Raw genomic sequence first — 19,924 nt, 5'->3', positions numbered from 1 at the left:
AATGATATGATACGTTTTTCAAAGTCTAAAATATGGCTTATTCTCATAATAATTTAGTAATACATTATACTATCTTAAGACGCACATATACTCCTTTCTTTAATTATTTATTCATGGATTCATCTATTTTTAGCTATTTACAAAAATAAATGTGGAATGGCAGTTAATATGTAAATTTTGGAACTCCAGTATCAGAGATGGACCAATCAGAGATCAGGCCATGTGGTTTGTCATGAAAATTACAGGGACTGTGCGGAAGTTAGATCTTTTAGAAAGGCTTAGTTCAAGATCTTAGCGATATCGACAAAGATTCTCAGACAAAATTATACAAAATAAAAAAATTAACACCACCACAGCCCAGATTACTATTTTGAACATTCAGGATAAAACTTGTTATGTCTCTCGATTTGGGGTCGCTAAGAACAGAGGTTTTAGGGTCAGGGGTCAGGTGAGATGCCATGGGTGTGGTCATCAGAAGGTAACAATCAGATGTGTAACGCGGGGAACTCGTGGCGTTACTTCTTGTTGAACATATCCATGAGGGGCCCGGGGAGGAACTTCATGACCGTGTCCACGATGCTCTCCTCTTCCTCCTCTTCATCACCACAGCCGGTAGGCACGGCCTTTTTGGGCCGGGTTAGACTCCCCTCTGAGGCCTGCTCCATAGCAGCTGCTGCCTCCGCCTCCTTTTCCTCCTTCTTCTTGATGCCATACTGCACACACACACACACACACAGGTTTTCATTTGCCCTAGGATTAGCCCTATTTTTTTGCATTAGCACTAGACTTCTTCCCCTCCTTCAAAAATCTGTACTGCAGGAGACACACACACACCCATACACACACAGGTTTATATAAGGAGGATGTGCTGCAACATTCTCACACTCATTGACACAAAGCCATTTATATGTATGTTTGTGTGTGTATAAGTCTCTGCTATGCTTTAGTGTGTGTGTGTGTTTTGAGTATGTCACCGGGGAGTGTGTTTCCAGTGCTTGCTGTTATATTGAGTAGGTTATTATCCAAACAGGGTTGATTACCATTGACACGGCTTTCATCTGGCTTCAATGCAGACAACCGCTGGTTGTAGGATATTAAACAATCAACTCTTAAGATTATTATTTGAGTCGTGCACTCACAGCTTGTGAAATTGTCCTGGTAGCGCCACATTGGAGCAAAGTGACATCATCTGGCACCAATTTAGGCCTATTAGAATACTAGCGACGGTAACTAGCAGGTGTTTCTCCACATCTGACACTAGAAATAGCAATAGCAGTGTAGCGAGCTACAGCAACGATAAAACATTTTATATAGCATATGAAGTAGCTATCAAATAGATGGTAGGATAGTCTGGTTGTGTGACTCCCAGACAAAAGGTTCTGGGTTTTATCTCCACTGTCCGCTAACTAACTGTAGGATCTAAAAATTCCCTTAAAACTCGCTTTGGGGGTTGATAGCCTGGCTTTTACAACAATGTGGTTCATCATCACTTTTTTGAGGATAAGTGAGTATGGTGTTGTCTTGGATTTCGCAGACACTGTAGCTCTAAGATGTCCAGGCACTGCCGGAGAATGGGTCCTCAGGTCATGATGGGCTACAGGCTGGTCAGTTAAGACCCTGCATGTTGAACCGATGAGGTTAAATGAGGAAGCCTCCTGAGAGGCTTCAAACACACCGTGGTCTCCAGCAAACACTGCCACCCAGAACCTCTGGATGGGCTTCTGGGGGGTATATTTTCTGAAAGGGAGACGACTGCCCTCCATATCTAATGGTCTGTAGGATTTCAAATGAAGTAAATTAAAGTGTAGTTCCGGCGAAAATTTAACCCCTTTTTTTCGTTGATAATCGAGTATAGAGCTTGCCCAAAGTTGCCCGGAGCAATGTGCCAGCCCAAATGGTTTTGACTTGTGTGGACTTCCTGGAAACATGGACCTACCGGTAAGGGACAGACTTGGAAAACCTTGTTTTTTGAATAAACTCCTGGTACGCTAACTAAGTTTTTGATGCTTAGTTTTATGTGTAGGGACCCTAATCATGCTACTGCAGAGGTTTGGTTCTATTTTGAGAAATATTAGTGGTAAAAAAAATGCCTATTTGGAAGCATTTATAGTGCCCCTAGACAATAACATGGAAGTAATTTGGGCTGTTACATTGCTCCGGGCAACCTTGGGCAAGCTCTATACTCGATTATCAAAAAGTGTCTGGAGTGCTTATTTTATGGGTTTTCATGCCGAAAAGGACCCTGGTTTCATTTTTCGCCGGAATACACTTTAAGTCACATTCTAAATAGAAGGTTTGGTACTCTGAGTAAAGATGTTATCATTTGGAGGAGATTCAGTTTCAGGAGCGGGATGAACGGCTTAGTGAATAAGCTGAGCGATGTGAATTTGCTGTGTGCTTGTGCATATTTACATGCATGTTCATGTTTAAGGTAATGTATGCACATTTGTTTATCTCTTTGTATGTGTGCGGGTGTGATGTGCTCTTATGTTTGAATGTGTGTGGGTGTGTGTTCGGGTGCGTGTGGGTGTGTGTTTCAGTCAGGTAAAATGACTTGAGCTTTGACAGCAAAAGAGAAAAACCCAAGCTATTGCGAGTAACTGAACCGCTGTAACGTCAACGCTCATTTGTTAACCTCTCATTAATAAACCCAGAGACTCTCGCTGTGGGAGCTAAACCCTGTCTTTGTGGAGTTTTGATATGGTGAAACGTGCCTCTTAGTAAGTAGAGCTAGGTAAGTAGAGCTCTTGGAGAAGTGATTGACGCCTCACATCCTCTGTCAATCAGTTTGGCAAAAACAAAGATAAGAAAAAAGCAATTTTGAGATTTGGGAACACACAATGAGAGCAAACACTATAGTGTTGGTGTGCCTCTGTTGGCTCGGCGAATCAAAGCTTACTGGTGGCGACGATGAGATAAGCTACTGTCTGTTTTCAAAAGAGAACCTCTGGCTGACATCAAGGCGAGGTAGAGAGGCGCTGTACAACAGGTTTTTGGTTATGAAGATTAATTACTACTTGCTCATATCCCAGATGCTTTGATCCAAAGTGACCTACAGTGAACTGTATATACATGTCACTAAGGAGCAGATAAGGATTAGGCATCACACTCAAAAATACCATGCTGTGTGTTAAGTTCCTATGTATTTGTGGCATTTTCGTTTTCCCCCTTTCTGTTTTTCCTTTCCCTGTCCTACATTTTAAGGCTTCAAATATGGTCATTCTTCAGTCGGGGCTCGATTGATTTGTGGAGGCTTGCCAACGAGGGCACAGACACCGGTTAAAAGGCCTCATCTGTTCAACCTGGTTCGCCGGATGCTCCATCAAGCTCATGCTTGTTTTAAACGTGAACTTTAGAGTCCCCGCCTGTTAGCTGTGTTTTGGTGGTGTTTGTTGCCACTGTGGCAATTGGTCTGTTTTCTGTTCTGTGGTTTGCTTTATTAGGTGCCTCTACCTGTGAATATATTTTTTTGTTGAAGTTTTGTTAAAGGTCCCATGGCATGCTACTTTATGGATGCTTTTATATAGGTGTTAGTGGGCCCCTAATACAGTATTTGAAGCGACGGGTTCTCCGACGTCTCTGGTTCTTCCACTTCCATGTCAATCTGAAGTGCAAACCAAGCAGCAACCTGGAGGAGAAAGGGATCTTGCCGTTTGCGGACTCCCGGTATAACACCGCCGACATGGAGGACAAAAGGATTGTTGCCCGGGATTATCTCCGGGGCACCACCGCCACGGGCACCGCCACGGGCAGCCACCGCCGCTGCCCGGCAGGGGGCTAGTTTGTTATTAGAAAGACTATTTTTGTTTCAAGGTTAGTCTTGAGGACCACGGGTAGGAATCACATTCGCTGAGGACTGGGCCTTGATGATACACGCTCTACACAGTGATCCACTTGGGAGCCCCTTTTACAGATTTGAGGCTCTTTGATCAATATGAATGACAAAGAATGGTTATGTAAGTGTAAGCTGGTAGCTAGCTGGTGAAGCTACACTGTATATACCTGCAGTGATTATTGTTAAAGAAGGAGAGAATCTCTTGCAATGGTGGTTATTTTTTTAAGATATCGGCCCCTTTAATTGCAGAAGAAGAGGTCCTGTTTGATAACCAACTGGAAAATCCTTTACATTCTTCTTCTCTCTCTGTTATCACATTCTTGTCGTGTCGTTTAACTCGCCCCTAGCTCAACCCTGGGCCAATGCTACAGTAACAAGGAGAATTTGTATTAGAGAGACAGTCACGCCTCTTCAACTCCTCTCCAGTTTGAATAATTCCTGCTCCTCTCTTTTCCGGGGGATATTCTGTCATTCATTCATTGAAGCGCTACCAAAACAGTCCCAGAAAACTACTGGAGCGAAGAATTTGTGTCTGATCTTTGGGGTCATTTTTTAAAGTGTTTTGCGCCAATGAGATTTTTGGTGCTGTCCAACTATTCTGATACTTCATGCAGTAAAACATGCAGTAAAACATTTTGATCCTGATTTTTGAAATTGAACACATGGCTCAACCCCCCCTTGATTCCAAGTTTTAACACTTGAATGCAACTTAAATAACTATTGATCCAGCAGATGGCAGGAAGATAGGGAGAAATGGGAAGGAGACACAGATACTTTCATATCAGTGAAAGCTTGACTGCCTCTGCTCTGTACACACACTAAGCCTAGCCCACGATTTAGAGTGGATGTCTGATCCACATTTATTCATAGGTCAAGTGAGGCTGGGAACTAGCCGAAGGCAAGAAGAACTCATACAGTGGAAATATTGTAGCCAAAAATGAAGGCCTTCCATTTTCAGTGTTGCCTGTTGTTCCATAACTCACACTTTATATTTGTAAAGTAATTTCTTATGGCAACCTAATACCTTGTAAGCTATTTAAATGTAAATGGTTTGTGTTTTCTTCATCTGCATATTCCCCACAAATAACCTTTCCTTGATGTAAACCAGGATTCATAATTTATTATTTCATGTAAAAATGTATGTATCTAAGGGCTTACTGTTTTTGTGTTTAGAGGTCTGGGTATTAGGTGCCGTACCTTATCCCGGATCCCCTGTCTGACTCCCTCCCTCTCCGCCTCCATCTTGGCGTACTTGGCCTTCCTTTCCTCCTCCTGCTGTCTCAGCGCCTCCTGTCGCTCCTCTTCCTTCTTCTCGGCATCGGGGTCCTTCTCCTCCTCGCCCCCCAGCATCTTACCCATGTCCTTGGTGGCCCCTGTGGTCATAACACAAAACACAAGAGTGATTAATAGACAGGGTCTGACCAAGGCCAACCAGACGTTGTTGAACCGAAGTTGTGAATCCAGTTAATTGCACTTAATGACCGTCAAAGATCAACAACATGCCAGGTGTCCTCGGCTCGTCTTCCTTGTCCCCATTACTTAAGGAGCCTGTACTGTGAGTGTTTGATCACCTTTAGCCCGGGCCGGGGATAAAAGAGTCCAGCAACAGAGTCCCAGAGATAACCATACAAGGCATGACATTAAGATGAACCCAGAAAAAATGCTCCTTCCATGCATCAAAGCATTGTTACATAAACCAAACAAACACTCCACTGATCTCTGCTGCTTTTGGAAACTGATACCTTGTTGGTTTTACTCTTCATATGAATCTGCATACACATTACAAGCCCGCGTGGGATACTGATGTTGTGGTCGATTATGCCTGAATATAATACGCCCTAAGTTCACAATCACTCTTGTTGATGTTTTCCTTTGTTTGGTTCTCAACAGATCCATGACGATATCGCTCATGTAATGCTTTGCCAGTGCTAACTTACTATGCTCTGGCTAATAGGACGTGGAAGTCATCAAAGGTTTTAATGCATGCTGCCACGCCAGCGCCCATTGGATGAATCAGCTCAACTGAGGTGGCTTTATGTAATTTAGTCTAAAATAATCGGTTTGCTTTATTCATGCATTTATTTACTTTTCAAACAATAAATTATAGTATTCACACATTAAAATTCTAAATTAACCACAGACATTTCTTGGGGGCGCTAGGAGGGGGGCCAATGGCTATCCTTCGGGAAGTGACAGCACCAGAAAGCCTCACCCTGGCACTGCCTTTTGGCCCTGCCCAAGAAGACTGGAAGCATTTTTCAACTTTGAGTCCTTTCGGTGTGAGAAATCCAAAGTAGATTTAATTTAGCATGTTTTTGGATTGATCACCTTTAATAATATCAAAGTCTTATCTCTTACTGATGGACAAAATGAGAATTGTGGGTGAAAAATGTTATAATAATATAGACGATGGGTGCTAGGGCTAAGCTTCAGGTCATTGCTGCAACTTGACTGCTAACAAATAGTGGAGAGATTGGGAAAGAGTAATGCCTTGGTTTTATTTTTGAAATGCTCTGGCAATGTTAATGTTTAATCTATTCCCAAGCTTAATTGTGGCAAAACAAAGCTTTTCATTTTTTGGATATTTAATCGGTTTATATATTCCCAGTTCCCTGAACCAATCAAAATCATTGTCTTGTTCCAAACTCGGCCCGAATCTTAAAACAAGGCAACGCATGGCAATAATATAATCCAAAAGATTGGGCGACTAAAAAGTAATCTGTGTGGTGTTGAACTGGTCAAATTATAGTGCCTGGCCTGACTGGGGAGGCTGGTACATTCATCAACAACTGTGACATCCCCCCAGAGGAATTACCCCTCATCTTCCACCTCGTCGGCTGGAGCAGGGCAAGGGCTGGGGACTCTGTCGGATGGGCCAGAGCCCAGAGAGCTCCCCCCACCCTCACCCACCCCCACAACTAGCCTCCATTGCCCCCTTCTGCCTCTCCACGTATTGATTTTTAATGAGAACTGGGACCCCAGACTTAATCAGACTACCATCAAAGACACACCCACGCAGGCACGCACGTACGCACACATACACACTAACAGACACACACACACACAAAAAAAGATGAGCGCTTTCACATGCACACAGACATGCACACAGACACACACACAAGAACGCGCGCACACACACACGCCAAATCCAAAGCACACATATCAATGCATACAGATGGACATATTTGAACACACATGAACACAAACACACAAATGCTGATCCACATATAATCCAGGTTTAGGAAAGAACTACTACACTACTACTCACTGATCATCACATTCACTCACTGATCATCACAGAGAGAGAGAGAGAGAGAGAGAGAGAGAGAGAGAGAGAGAGAGAGAGAGAGAGAGAGAGAGAGAGAGAGAGAGAGAGAGAGAGAGAGAGAGAGAGAGAGAGAGAGAGAGAGAGAGAGAGAGAGAGAGAGAGAGAGAGAGAGAGAGAGAGAGAGAGAGAAATCTGCTGAAGCCAGAGACCGGTGGGAGACAGCCGTGCCCTTGAAGTGGTTGTCTTCGTTCCAGTACTTCCTGTGTGGATCAACCACAACCAAATGATCAGCCTAATCCTCCACTGCACCGCGTCCCCTTGCTACTAATTAAATGGTGCGCGTCTTTGTGTTTCCCCTGGATGGTTTATGTGGTTCTATACATGTGATGTTAAAGGTTAAATCAAAGTGAGGTATTACAGTCATTTTATGGTAAGTCATATCATGATACCTGTACTTTGTACATGTAACATGTTGTATTGTCTTCAAAGTGAATTATTATCTAATGCTTGGTACAACGTAATAATTGTGAACTGTGATAGACCTGGGTGAACCATGTAGTACATTAACATGTGTGATACGGATAAGGATTTAAATTTTTGGCTTGATCCTCCTCTTACTCATAAAATGTTTAACAAGGTTCCCTATGGTCTACTGACTAATACGGTAATACACTGTCCTATAGCTCATTCGATGTTGTGAGATGTTCTTACACTGTTATGGGTTTAGTGAATGGATACAAATGATTTCCTTTATACTCTTTAACAGGAAGGACGGAAACAGGAAGCAGAGAGGTAAAGGCATAATGACACTGGCATTTCTCTGGCAGTTGACTGTTCATGCCTATAAGTTAGCATTAGTCATTCTTTCAAACCATCATTGTGTTAAAAAATACCAATAAGCCCTGAAACCGACTTTAAAGAAAGAATCAGGAAAATCCCAAACATCATTCTGTTGACTCAAGTCATAAGAGAGAACAGTAGAAATTTGCATTTCTTACATGTCTCTGTCTGCCCGATAACTAATGAGCGTGTCCCTGTGGCTGGCTGGAATTTGTAGACCCGATTTGGCCATGTCTTAGAGCGGGTAGATGCTCAGCTCTAACCTCGTCATTAACCCTGTGCGCCGCAGACAATGGGACATCCATTTGAGCCAACGGGGGTTTAGCACACGAGCACGCTGCCTGTGGATTCAACACTGTTATCAGGCCTCCCAGCTACGCTCCCACCGCCCACTCAATCAGAACAAAGACACACAGACGGGCTCACATCACGTACACGTACACACAGGCACATGCGTGCACGCCAGCGGGCTGGGATTATCACTGGATAGAATAGAGGATGTTAGTTTGGGGTTGATGGCGAAATAAGGGTGAAAAATACCCCCCAACCTTGGAGGACTAATCCCGATGCTAACAGTTAACCCCAGCGCTCGCGTGACAAAGTTGCTGTTTAGCATAAAGGGACACCTGAGGTACTAAATCTTCATAGACAAGAAGGATAGACTCAAAATGGGTTCAGCTCTTCAGAGGGTCTAAAGAGGTCTCTTCAGTAGGCCAGGCTTGGGACTGGGGTCACTATGGAAGGTAGAGAGGGATGGGATGAAAGAGGAATGGAAGAAAATGGTAGAATGGAGGGACAGAGCAGAAAGATAGAATGTACGGCTAGAATAGTGAGATGGTACAGAGGGCTAGAGACAAAAGTGAAATAGGGAACAAGTCAGAATAAGTTCAAAGTCAGTGTCTGTGAGACACTCTGTGTCTGTGAGTGTGTATGTGTTTCTGTGTGTGACTTTGATTGTGTGTCCCTGCATGCATGTACATTGGAGCTGTGTGGGTGGCTATTTTATAATGTATGCATGTACGTTTGTATGCATGTAGGTGGGTGGGGTGTGTTTATGGCTCTGCGTGTGTTCCTCTTGTTTACGTGTTTGTTCGTTATGATATGTATGAGTATTTGGTTGGGTCAGTGGGTGAATAGTAATGTGTGTTTGTTGCATTGCAAGTGGTGTGTGTATAAAGTGTGTTTGTTCAATATGTATATGTTTAGATTGGAGGTCGGGTGGTTGTGGTTGTTACTCTGTGGGTGTGTGCAAAGTGTGTGTGTGTGTGTGTTGGGGGGAGGGGGGCCTTAGGGTGAGAAGTCAGCTTGATGTTGTGTTTAAAGCCTTCTGTTGCTCTCAATTTCTTTTTTATTGTTTGACTGGTCTGTGTACAGGTGTGTAAGTGTACGAATAAACGATTGTGTGTGTGTGTGTGTGTGTCTGTGTTCGTGTGTGTGTGTGAGTAAATGGATTGCAGCAATTGGTTGGGTTAATGTTTGTGTGTGTTTGAGTTGTCTCGAGAGGCAGGCAGAGAGTAAAAGATGAAAACAGAGAGAGGCGGTGGGAGAAAAAGGAGAGGAAGAGAGATGGACTATGACCCAGATTAATCTAAATCGAGATTGGAAGGGCACAAGAACAACACCGACAGAAAATAGTAAGAGAAATAGGTTGAGATAGAGAGATGAAAAGAGATGAAGGGATTAAAAGAAGGAAAAAGTGTGGAAGAGTATGAGGAAGGGAGGGAGAGAGGAATTTTTTTTCGACCAGCTCAGTAGCCCTAGGAATCCTTAATATCTAGTTCCTATATATCTGTCATCTGGCCTGCGTGCTGCACCACCCAATCCTTATCTCAACCTTCTCATTCAACTGCACCACTAACACCAACACCACCAAAGGAGCCCCTGTGCATACCTAACCTCCATCCCCATCCCCACCAACACCACCTCATCGACATGACAACCACCCAATTCACCACCACCACCTCTACCCCACCCTAGCAACACTGAGAGAGCAGAGATGGACAGAAAGGAGTGCATCCCTAAACGATATCTGAGTAAGGCAGTGAAGTGTATAGGTAATATTGTGCACAACAACCTTGAAGATTTCACAGAGCCCTTTAGAAAAAAAGAAAAATGTTCCCTTCTCTGACATTCTGAGGTTCTGAAAGTGAGGGCCATGTTTATTATTACACACCTCTCCTCCCTCATCAAAGGTCGTCTCGGGGCTTGATTCATTTCTGCTCCTACGCAGTCTGGATGAAATACAAAGAAACTTGGAGCGACCACCCTCCATTCGCCCTCACGAGAGTTAACAAACATGAGAGTTAACAAACATAAGCGTTAACAAACATGAGAGAGAGAGACACAGAAAGAGAGAGACAGAGAGAGCGGAGGAGAGGGGGAGAGGTGTATATATATAGAGGGACGGGTGGACGGATGGAGAGACAAAACATAGATTCAGCAGCATGTATTCCCCAGATATTCCTCCCAGGTCGACCTTGTGGCGGAGGGAGTGAGTGGAGAATCTAAAGTGCATGAATGATTAATGTCTGAGATGAGCCTCATCTGCCCTCGCTTGATGGTGATACATGACATCACACATACGCATGCAACTTCAACTCCCATTAATCATGGCAAGGTTGCCTGGCCTCCCCGGCCCGTCACCGTGGTGATGTGTAAACAGCGTTGAGACACATCCATCACTCTAGAGGCTGGCAGCCGGGTACCGCAGAGAAGGCAGGATGTTGCAGTAAACGCCTCCTTCAGACTCGAACGATCTATTGATCTATCTGCCAATCCATCCTTCTTTTTCCCACGTTAAAATGTATCTAGGCGAAGATGAATACCACATTCACTCTCACTGCTGTAATGCAAGGGAATGATATGTATGTTTTAAACCGGAGAATTCAGGTCAACTGGTTGTCTCTTTCCCAGAAGATAAACATCCTGTCCACTGGAGCTGAGCTAACAGCTAGAGGCAGCTAGCGGCGCTGGCTGTGTGGCTGGCGGTCGCGTGCCAGCCATTTCAAAGCAGTGGCAGAGTTTCTTCAGCAATTACCTTCCAGTCACTGGGCTCCATGTCAGTGAGGCGATTGAATGGCAGAAACTACTACCTCCCACTAGGAGGACAGGAGGGGAGGGGAGGGGAGAAAAGCCAGAGGAGAGGGGAAGAGAGGAAGAAGAGAGGAGGAGAGGGGAGAAGAAGGATAGGCTTTAGTGGAGGGGAAAGAGGTGAGTATAAACCCAAAAGGAACGGGAAGAGGAAGGGTGAGGAGATGGGAATACAGAAGAGGAATATGATAAATGAGAAGAGAGAAAAATAAAAGGAAGAGGATAGGAGATAAAGAAAGAGCAACTGGAGGCGGCAGAGAAGGCATGTAGTTTCGTTCAAATCGTTTTTCATCAAAGTGACATCCAACGCTGCCGGGCCGTTTGCTACATGCACCGTTCCTCCTGTGTGGAGTCACCACAGCGCAACCAATGGTTTAGGAGCAGGCAGGATATGACTACACTGATGATACTCATCAATATGACTCGAGTGACCTTTCCAGTGTTTGGTTGTGTTTTGAATACGTAAACTGTCCTCTGCCAGGATAGGTTTACTAGGCCGCTCAGATGCTTGACAACCACTTTTAACAAACCAACCAAGTCTGACAACCGGGTGGAAAGAGAGAGGAGGAACTACAGTCCCCTCCAAAAGTATTGGAACGGCAAGGCCAATTTCTTTGTTTTTGTTCTAACCCTAAAAATAAAAATAAGAGCTGAAATTCTGAACTCTTGTCTCATACTCATCTTTTGATCTTAAACCCAAATGTCTTTAGTGAACATCAAAAACAAAGAAATTGGTCTTGCCATTCCAATACTTTTGGAGGAGACTGTATGTGTTTTGTTATGATTCCTGTGACTCTGTTTCCTTGATTGCAACAGAACCATTTAATAAACAGAAAATGAGTATGCTTATTGATTTGGTTAATGGTGAACTCAACTGTAAATTGTGATTAGCTAGTAAACGTGGGAAGAAAACAAACTTCCAATGTCTGAGAATAATTATCTATAATTTAGATGAAACAGTAGTGCTCGTTGAAAAGACTGTGTAGGATTTTACATGCATTTATATATGTATTTATTAATAAACACCTTTTAATAACTGAGAAGTCACAGCAATGCAAGTGACTCCCAGCACAATAGAAACAATTAACAAGCTCACACCGTTATCCCTGATATCTGTTTTTCCAACAAGTCACTCGGAGGCAAAAAGTGTAGAAAGTGAAACACTTTCCCTTTTTGAATCAAATTCAATCTCGGCCAACAGGTCGGTTGTGCCACATCGATCTACAAGTCGGTATCTGCTTAGACAGTGAAGGTCTGCTTGTGGAGAGCATGACCATAGCAATAGAAGGGTTATTAAAAATGAACACCTACAAAGGTGCAACACTGAGATTCCTCTCAGTTCTCTTTTACTTTAGTTTAGATTATCATTTGTGTTCACCCTGAATCAATTAAAATGTTGATTTTGATTCGATCCCAGCTCTGCAGCAACACCTCCCACTGCATTTGCTTTCACGGCCTCATCCTCGCCACCGTCTCCTCACAAACCCAGCAATCACATCCCTCTTTCTGCTGTTTTCTGAGCTTTCAGATCCTTAAAATGCAGCTGTGGCTTTCAGGTGACGTATCCTCTTGTGGATCGTCTTTGGCTAAAGCATGAGCAGGGGATTCAGTATATGTTGGATTAGAATATGCTACACGTGAACCTCCTAAAATGACGCATTTTGATTGGTTCTCTATCTCGGGATATTGGGCATTATCTAATGGGACTCGGGATATTGTTTACGCACGTGTGACGGTCGTATTGTCACGCTAATAAAATCAAATAAACCTCTAATAAAAACAAAAAAATACCGGCAGAAGGTGTTATCTTGTTTATTTTTGGATTGTTCACGTGTAGTATATACTAAAACAATTATTCACCTCAGGTGCAGTGAATAGTGAGGAATAGCCTCTAGGCTATTTCCCACTATTGACTTTGCCTTCGGCAAATAATTGTTAAATATTGGTTGGAAATATGCCTCTTACTCATCTAAAAATGTATTAACCCTTACACTGCTTGTAATGCTTTCGAAAACCCCATTCAAATAGACTCAAGATAGCTGAAAGGCATAGGGAGATCTTGTGGATGGTATTTATTACACAACTAACGTTGCAAATTATCTTGCTTCCATTAGTTAACCAGGCCATTGCAGGGAAGGCTATAGGAGAAGTATGGTCATCTCCAACAATCAGCTCCACGGGAATTGTAGATCATCATCCAAATCAAATCATCATCGTCAAGCATCTTCAAAAATCAATTAGTCTGTGGTAACCCAAGGTGAGACAGGACCTTGGAAAATGATGTCTTTCTATCTTTTAAGAAGATTGCAAGCACCAACACCGCAGAACACTTGCTGGTGCCTTCACAGAAAATGCATTTTCTTCAGGAGATCTCTTGTTCTGAGCTGTGCTGGGATCGGAGAAACCAGCAGAAACCTTTGCACAATGACAGTTAATCCCCTTGCTCATCCTAGCACTGCTGTTAGATCCTGGCGCTAGGCTATCATCATCCATTGGTAGAGAAATCTGCCGGGCCTCCTATTGGCGTCGGTTCGAGAGCATCGCACAAAGCATTAAGAATGTCCTTGCTGGCGCCGGCAAGGGTGATTGTGCGTGGGCGAGCGTAAATTCACTCTGTCACTCAGCGCCAAGGTTGTACCCTCATCATCCGTCGCGGCAAGGGCGGTCTGATGTGAAAATTAATAGAAACCAGCGCTAATCATATACTCGTACATGAACGTTAACCATTGGCACCAGCATCCCCACCGGGGGTCTGGGTGGCACGGCATATAAGAACGGATAGCCAAAACAAAGACAGACACAGACAGAACTACAGACCAACAGAGTGCATGTTTTGGGGCGTGTGTGAGAGCTTGTTTCCTCTGTGTCCTGGATAGGTGAGTGTGTGTGAAGCTATCTAAAGCCCAGCCCAGACCACACAGTCCAACTAACGCCCTGAGCCATGAGCGTTGCCGCCAGACAGCCGCAGAGTGACTGTGGGTGGGATTGTTCAGTATCGCCCTCCCTCTCGCTGTGAATCATCCACTCCTGCTAAATAACTGTTCCTCTCTCTGCTGCTAACCCATTCATTAGATTCATAGAACCCTTCCCAGAAGTTTACCCATAGAAATTGATAATGTATTGAATACATAGTTTATATTTGTTTTTTCATTTGATCTTTTTATTACTTTTCATCCTTTATCGCTTCTCCTCTTAACCAACTGCATTAAACATGCTGCTACGCTAGGCCATTGCTATGGCAGGTGGGCTGATTATGTGTATAATTATAATATGATGTAGGCTTGTGTTCAAGTTATCAGATTTGAGATTGATAATCCATAATGGTAAAAAATATTACAATTTTCTTCATCCACTGGACACTGGGTTCAAACCCGGAACATTTCGGCTGGGAGTCGATAGTTACACCCTCACTATTACAATATCCTCTCCTGTCTTCTAGTCCTACAATGTTCATCTGTCATAAATCCGGCCTCTCTCAGGGTTTTCTGATGTGTGTTTTTTTGGGTAATAAAAGTCAGTGGAAGCCCAAGAAGGGATTAGCTAAGATTTTTGGTGATACTCAAGATATGCTCTAATGGTTGATATGGTCTAATGGTTCTCTTGCTTCGGTCTCTTCCCTCGGCAAATAAGGAAAGAGAGGGAAGAATTCCATAAAAATAGTCGACATTTCTGAGGGAGGGTTAAATCGGGACGGATGAAGCGATAGAGAAAGAGGAATAAAATAGAAAGAGTTAAATGGAGCGTGGAAAGATTAAAGAGGGAGTAGAAAGAAAAGTCAGCAAAGACCCTTGAGATTCTGAAAGAGAAGAGAGGAAGCAGAGTGTGATTGCAGACTTTAAAAAGCTGAATCATCCATGCAAGTGTCCTGGCAGAAGGATGGGATACTTGCTGAATACCAATGGCAGCCCTTTCCCCCTACTTTAAGAACCGAGACGGATCTCTCCGCGCAGAACATGCTTCAACTGACCTCCATCATGTTTTGTTTAACCTTTTTTTTATCTGTCGCAGTGTGGTAGCCACTAAAATCTCCCTAAATGCTTGGTAGCTTCAGAAAGTATTTTCTTTACTCAGAACTCACGTCTCCTTGCCCCTCCGACAAACTCCTAAGCCTTAGGATATCATATCTCAAGGATGTAATCCAATGAAGCATGGGATATAGTTCCAAGGAACAATGGCACCTGGCTTGATCTAATTGAACCAAGGAATAAGCTTTGGCTTTGGTTTCAAAACCGAGGCGGCTACATCCTGTTTTAATGAAAGCCTGTGATTTGTAAACCCTACCTCAATACCCTTGAGCAAGGCATTGAATCTTACACAGCATTGGCACCCTTGCAGCCATGCGTGGGCTCAAATCTCCTCTAGCGGAGAGGGCAAACACACTTCGAAACACTTCACGCACATTATCATAATTAGTTTAAGGTTACTATGGAGTCCCATGCTTTTATGCTGCCGATGCATTGACAGCGCATCTAATTCAATTGCTAATTTCAACCGAGCATGGTACTTCGTCAGGGTAAATCTCTCTTTTACTTTAATCTTTTAAAGATTAAAGTTATAATATTTTAGCCTCCTCCAATGTGTCAGCAACCAGCAGTGGCGGCTGGTGATACAAATTGTTGATGGGGCTTATTGTTATTCTGATATTGAGGCAAATCATGATCACTGTCCTATAGCGTCCATTTTTTGTGAGTCTCAATGTCTATTTCAAATGCAGTTAGAAATATATAAAAAGTTGCTGCATTCTTTTTATAAGCTACAGGCCAAAGACTAAATCAATATGTAACTTACTTGCTCCTTTTAAGTATAGCATTGCTTGGGGAGTCCAACTCCTCCACTGAAATGGGTGGAGAGTGCTTTTACAACTCTCTGCTAGTTAGCAATCTATCTCTTCTCTGCATGTAGTTGTGTTGCGCGAATGCTGCTAAGGGAGGTAGCCTATTTGATTCATTCGCTGAATTGTCCAACCATGTAAAAATCAAAAATATGAAAAACAATGCCATTGGTCTGGGACGCAAAAAATTGCCCAAAGTTGAATTTACATGCGCCAATGAAAAGCTGTCTCTGCTTGATAGATAGCAAAAAGTTAGCGAGCTCACATAGATTTCATCATTACCGGCGCCCCTGACTTGGAGGAGGGCTTTATCTGGGATGACCAATAACAAGCATAGCCCAAAGAATTGACGTTCAGACGCATTTAAATGGTTGCTGGCAAGGCAAGTACGGTCTTTCCACAATTAAACAAGGATAAACACTAAGTACTTTTGTTGATTTATTTTTATTAGTAATGGTTTATGCATCATAGTTGGCAGATATATTCAAGTGAATATTTCACAGAGGGGCGGCGCCCTAGCGCCCTCTATTGACCCACTGCCACTGCCAACCAGCCATCAAGATAAAGATTTGTCACAAAAAGGGATAGTTTTAAATAAGTTACTATTCCGTGAACATGAACAATGCAAATTCAAGTGGAGGATTTGTTGCAATTATAAATGGAAAATATTTCAAACTTTTGTCTTTTAGAAGACACTTGTATACCCTCATATAGCATATTCATATATATATATTAGGGATGTTAAAATTAGCAAACGGAAAAAAATGGAAAGGGGGGCTGGTTGTAGTCTTTTCGCTCGGTTCTCCGTATCAACAGTAGGCTAGAACCGAGCGAAAAGACTACATGCACCCCCCTTTCAGTTTCCGGTTTAGGGTTGTTTTTGAATGCAAATAGCCAGCCATTGTGAAGCAGGCAGGGGCGATTCAAAATTAGCCACTCGAGACAGAACAAATATTCAAAGTTTCTGTGTTAACCACTCTATTCCATCCTAGACAGACCAGAAAGGGTTCAAAATGTTCAAAATACCGGAATTGACCTTTAACTTAACTTTTAAGTTAATTTGTTTTTGATTTTGAAAGGTTTTGCCAACAGAATGTCAACATTCATATCAGAATTCATTTTTATTTTTAGTTCCACTTACTTTACATTCAACTACACTTGCAGTAAGTGAGTGCTTGATTATAATTGCAGTAAGTGACAGCCTGTTTACATTTCCCAAATATGTAGTTATTTGAATTGAACTACACTTGTAGTAACTGCCTATTTACAATTCCCAAATATGTGGTGTTCCGAAAGTTTCACATTCAACCCACACTGAGTGATCATTTGTTGTAGTTTTGGCTTATTAAGCACATTTGGTATGAATGATAATGTGTCATTCCATTAGATAATCTAATTTAACTGAAATTTTTGTGGATTTAAAATATAATATAAAAAATGCTATGCGATTCATCGCAATGAAACATTTTAATTGTTCGACAGCCCTAATATACATAAATATACACAATACAATGGATCCATATATCCTGCCGTTCCTCGCAATGCCTTCATTGCTCGGTGTACTATGAGACATTGTATTAATGTAACTGACCTCCCATGTGGGCTCTTCGGTCAAACTTAACCCAGTGGGCCTCTTATACTTGCATTGATTTTCTAGTTACACAATGGAAAAATCTTTGTGAAGCAGCACCCAGGGCCAACAAGGGCTCTGCAAAGTTAGACGTCTTGATATATAGTGGTATTGACACCCTGAAGGAAATGAACATTGCTGCTAATGTACATATATTCTAGATTGGATGAGGTCAACTGACATGGTAACTGAAACAATAATGATTTCCAATATGTTGGGACACTTGCTCTAGCAATTATGCTAGAGTTGTTAATTTTTTATTTTTTGTACATGGCAGCCAAAGTATGTTTGAGCAATTCGTCTGTTGTTTCGGCATTGTTAGAGTTTCACTTTTACTTGCCAATGTAAAAAAAGATTTGCTTGTTAAGTCCGTCTTTTAGAAAACAGAGAGCAATATTACCGTGACAATTTTTTGCTGCTCTACAACAGAGTGGCTCGCATATCCATGTACGCCGTCCAAAGATCCTTTGTCTTGGTCGAGTGCTCGCAATTACAGGCCTGTGAGAACGGCGCCCTACAATTTCTTGGGCATCACAAATTGCTAATTATTTGGCGGGGAGCCCAATATAAGATGACAAAAACTCTCCGTGCAGACCTGCTCGCCGAGCGCTTTACAACGTTCACTTACACACACACACACACACACACACACACACACACACACACACACACACACACACACACACACACACACACACACACACACACACACACACATACACACAAACACACACACACAGAGCAAAGAATACACATGCAAAAAAAATATTTTACATTTAGTGCATTTAGCAGACACTTTTATCCAAAGAGACTTACAAAAAGTACATTTGTCATAAGAAGTGAAACAATATATCGCTCAAGATGTTCATAGAACCAAGTGCAAGTACTAACAATCGCTAGGCTAACCCATTCCCCGTATACAGCAGTGATAGCTAGGAACTGGAAATACAAACAACTACTAGCTACACAATTAAGTACTATGAATAAATACAACATACAGTAAGTGCGTAAAACGTACAACATACAATAGTGGGAGGGAGGGACTTACACATGTAAAGGCAAACACACACATACCAACACACTAACACACATTCACACACACACAACGGATGAGGGATGCATGAGTGCACACCAGAGTTATGGGTAACCCATTCATGCTACAAAATGAACAAACATCAAACACATACAAATAAACGCAAACCAAACTACTATACACTAAACAAATCACATGTCTAGATTCAATTGTATTAGTATTATTCTCCTGATTATAAATCTATGCAGTGAATGGTTATCTGGTTCCAAGAGCGTGTTTGTAAATACAGATGGCCATGCTTGTCCAATCGACCAGAATGGAATTTAGCTTTTTAGTATTTGTGAAAGAGTGATGTTTACATTGCCTCAGCTCAATACAAAAACAGACTCAACCCTAGTTACTTTACTCTAAACACTGGAGTTGACCCTGTTTAACTTTTGAATAATCGAGGGCAGTGACTCTCTACAAGCCAGCCTTGCTCTTGGGCAAAATCTGCTCTTACTGAGTCATGACCACAATGATGATCTTGCTTTCATAGGTTTGCACAACACTCACCCACACACACACACACACACAACTGATGTGTGACTTAATGCTTGTGTCCAAGAACCTTAAGATCCTGACTAAAGATCCTTGATTTTTGCAGGGTTAGTAACCACCTAAACCCAGTCTCACACTAACCACCTAAACCACCTAAACCCAGTCTCACACTAGAATAGTATAGAATAGTATAACTACGTTGGTCAACAGCGGAAAACGTAGCAGTTTTACATCTCAACATGTGACATGCCTACGTTTTTTTGGCCTGTTCTTTTCAATGGGTCTGCGTCCAGGTCACGTGACTGTCAAGGTTGCTATGGTGGTTGCTATGGAGATTTGGTAGTGACACAGGCAAAAACCTATTTGTGAAAGCAAAACACAAGGCTAATAAATTTAACGAGGTAGGTTTATTTGAAACAATTCATTAATTTATCGTGTGTGAGAGGTCATTCCCCATCCTGAGTGTGTATTGACTATTTCTGTTGATTGAAATGCTCATTGCAAGCATCCTATTTGTGTCTGGTGTGTCTGGGAACTTTCCCAGACCTACACCCTAGCCATCCAACATGCATATCTAACCCTAACCCTAACCACCATAGCAACCTTGACAGTCACGTGACGTGGACGCAGGTCCATTGGAAAAAACAAGAGGCCAAAAAAGCATGTCACGTTTTAGAGCCGCCATTGTACGACTACGTTTTACGCTATGGACCAACGTAGTGATACTACATTCTGGTGTGAGACTGAGTTTAAGGGACGTGGTCAGTGTAGGGTCTATTGACTTTATACCATAAGCAGGCATGACTGATCATAAACAGCTCTCAGCTCTTGAGACCATATAGAATGATTGCCTATTC

At 42.5% G+C, this 19,924-nt stretch overlaps 1 protein-coding gene across 1 annotated transcript in view; it reads right to left on the bottom strand.

The window, feature by feature from the left end:
- Positions 1-515: 515 nt before the first annotated feature.
- cplx1 (complexin 1) overlaps positions 516-19,924 on the bottom strand; it is a gene marked incomplete at both ends in the record, with an annotated part of 35,666 nt that continues 16,257 nt past the window's right edge. Inside the window, 2 exons of the mRNA XM_079744280.1 lie at positions 516-713; positions 5,033-5,208. Of these exons, the coding sequence (XP_079600406.1) occupies positions 516-713; positions 5,033-5,208 (374 nt within the window). The remainder of the gene's footprint in view (positions 714-5,032; positions 5,209-19,924) is intronic.

Source organism: Pollachius pollachius (assembly GCF_949987615.1).
Source record: "Pollachius pollachius genome assembly, chromosome: 10".
Taxonomy (NCBI): Eukaryota; Metazoa; Chordata; class Actinopteri; order Gadiformes; family Gadidae; genus Pollachius; species Pollachius pollachius.
Note: the sequence above shows the minus strand (reverse complement) of the source record. Positions and strands in the feature narration are given on the sequence as shown.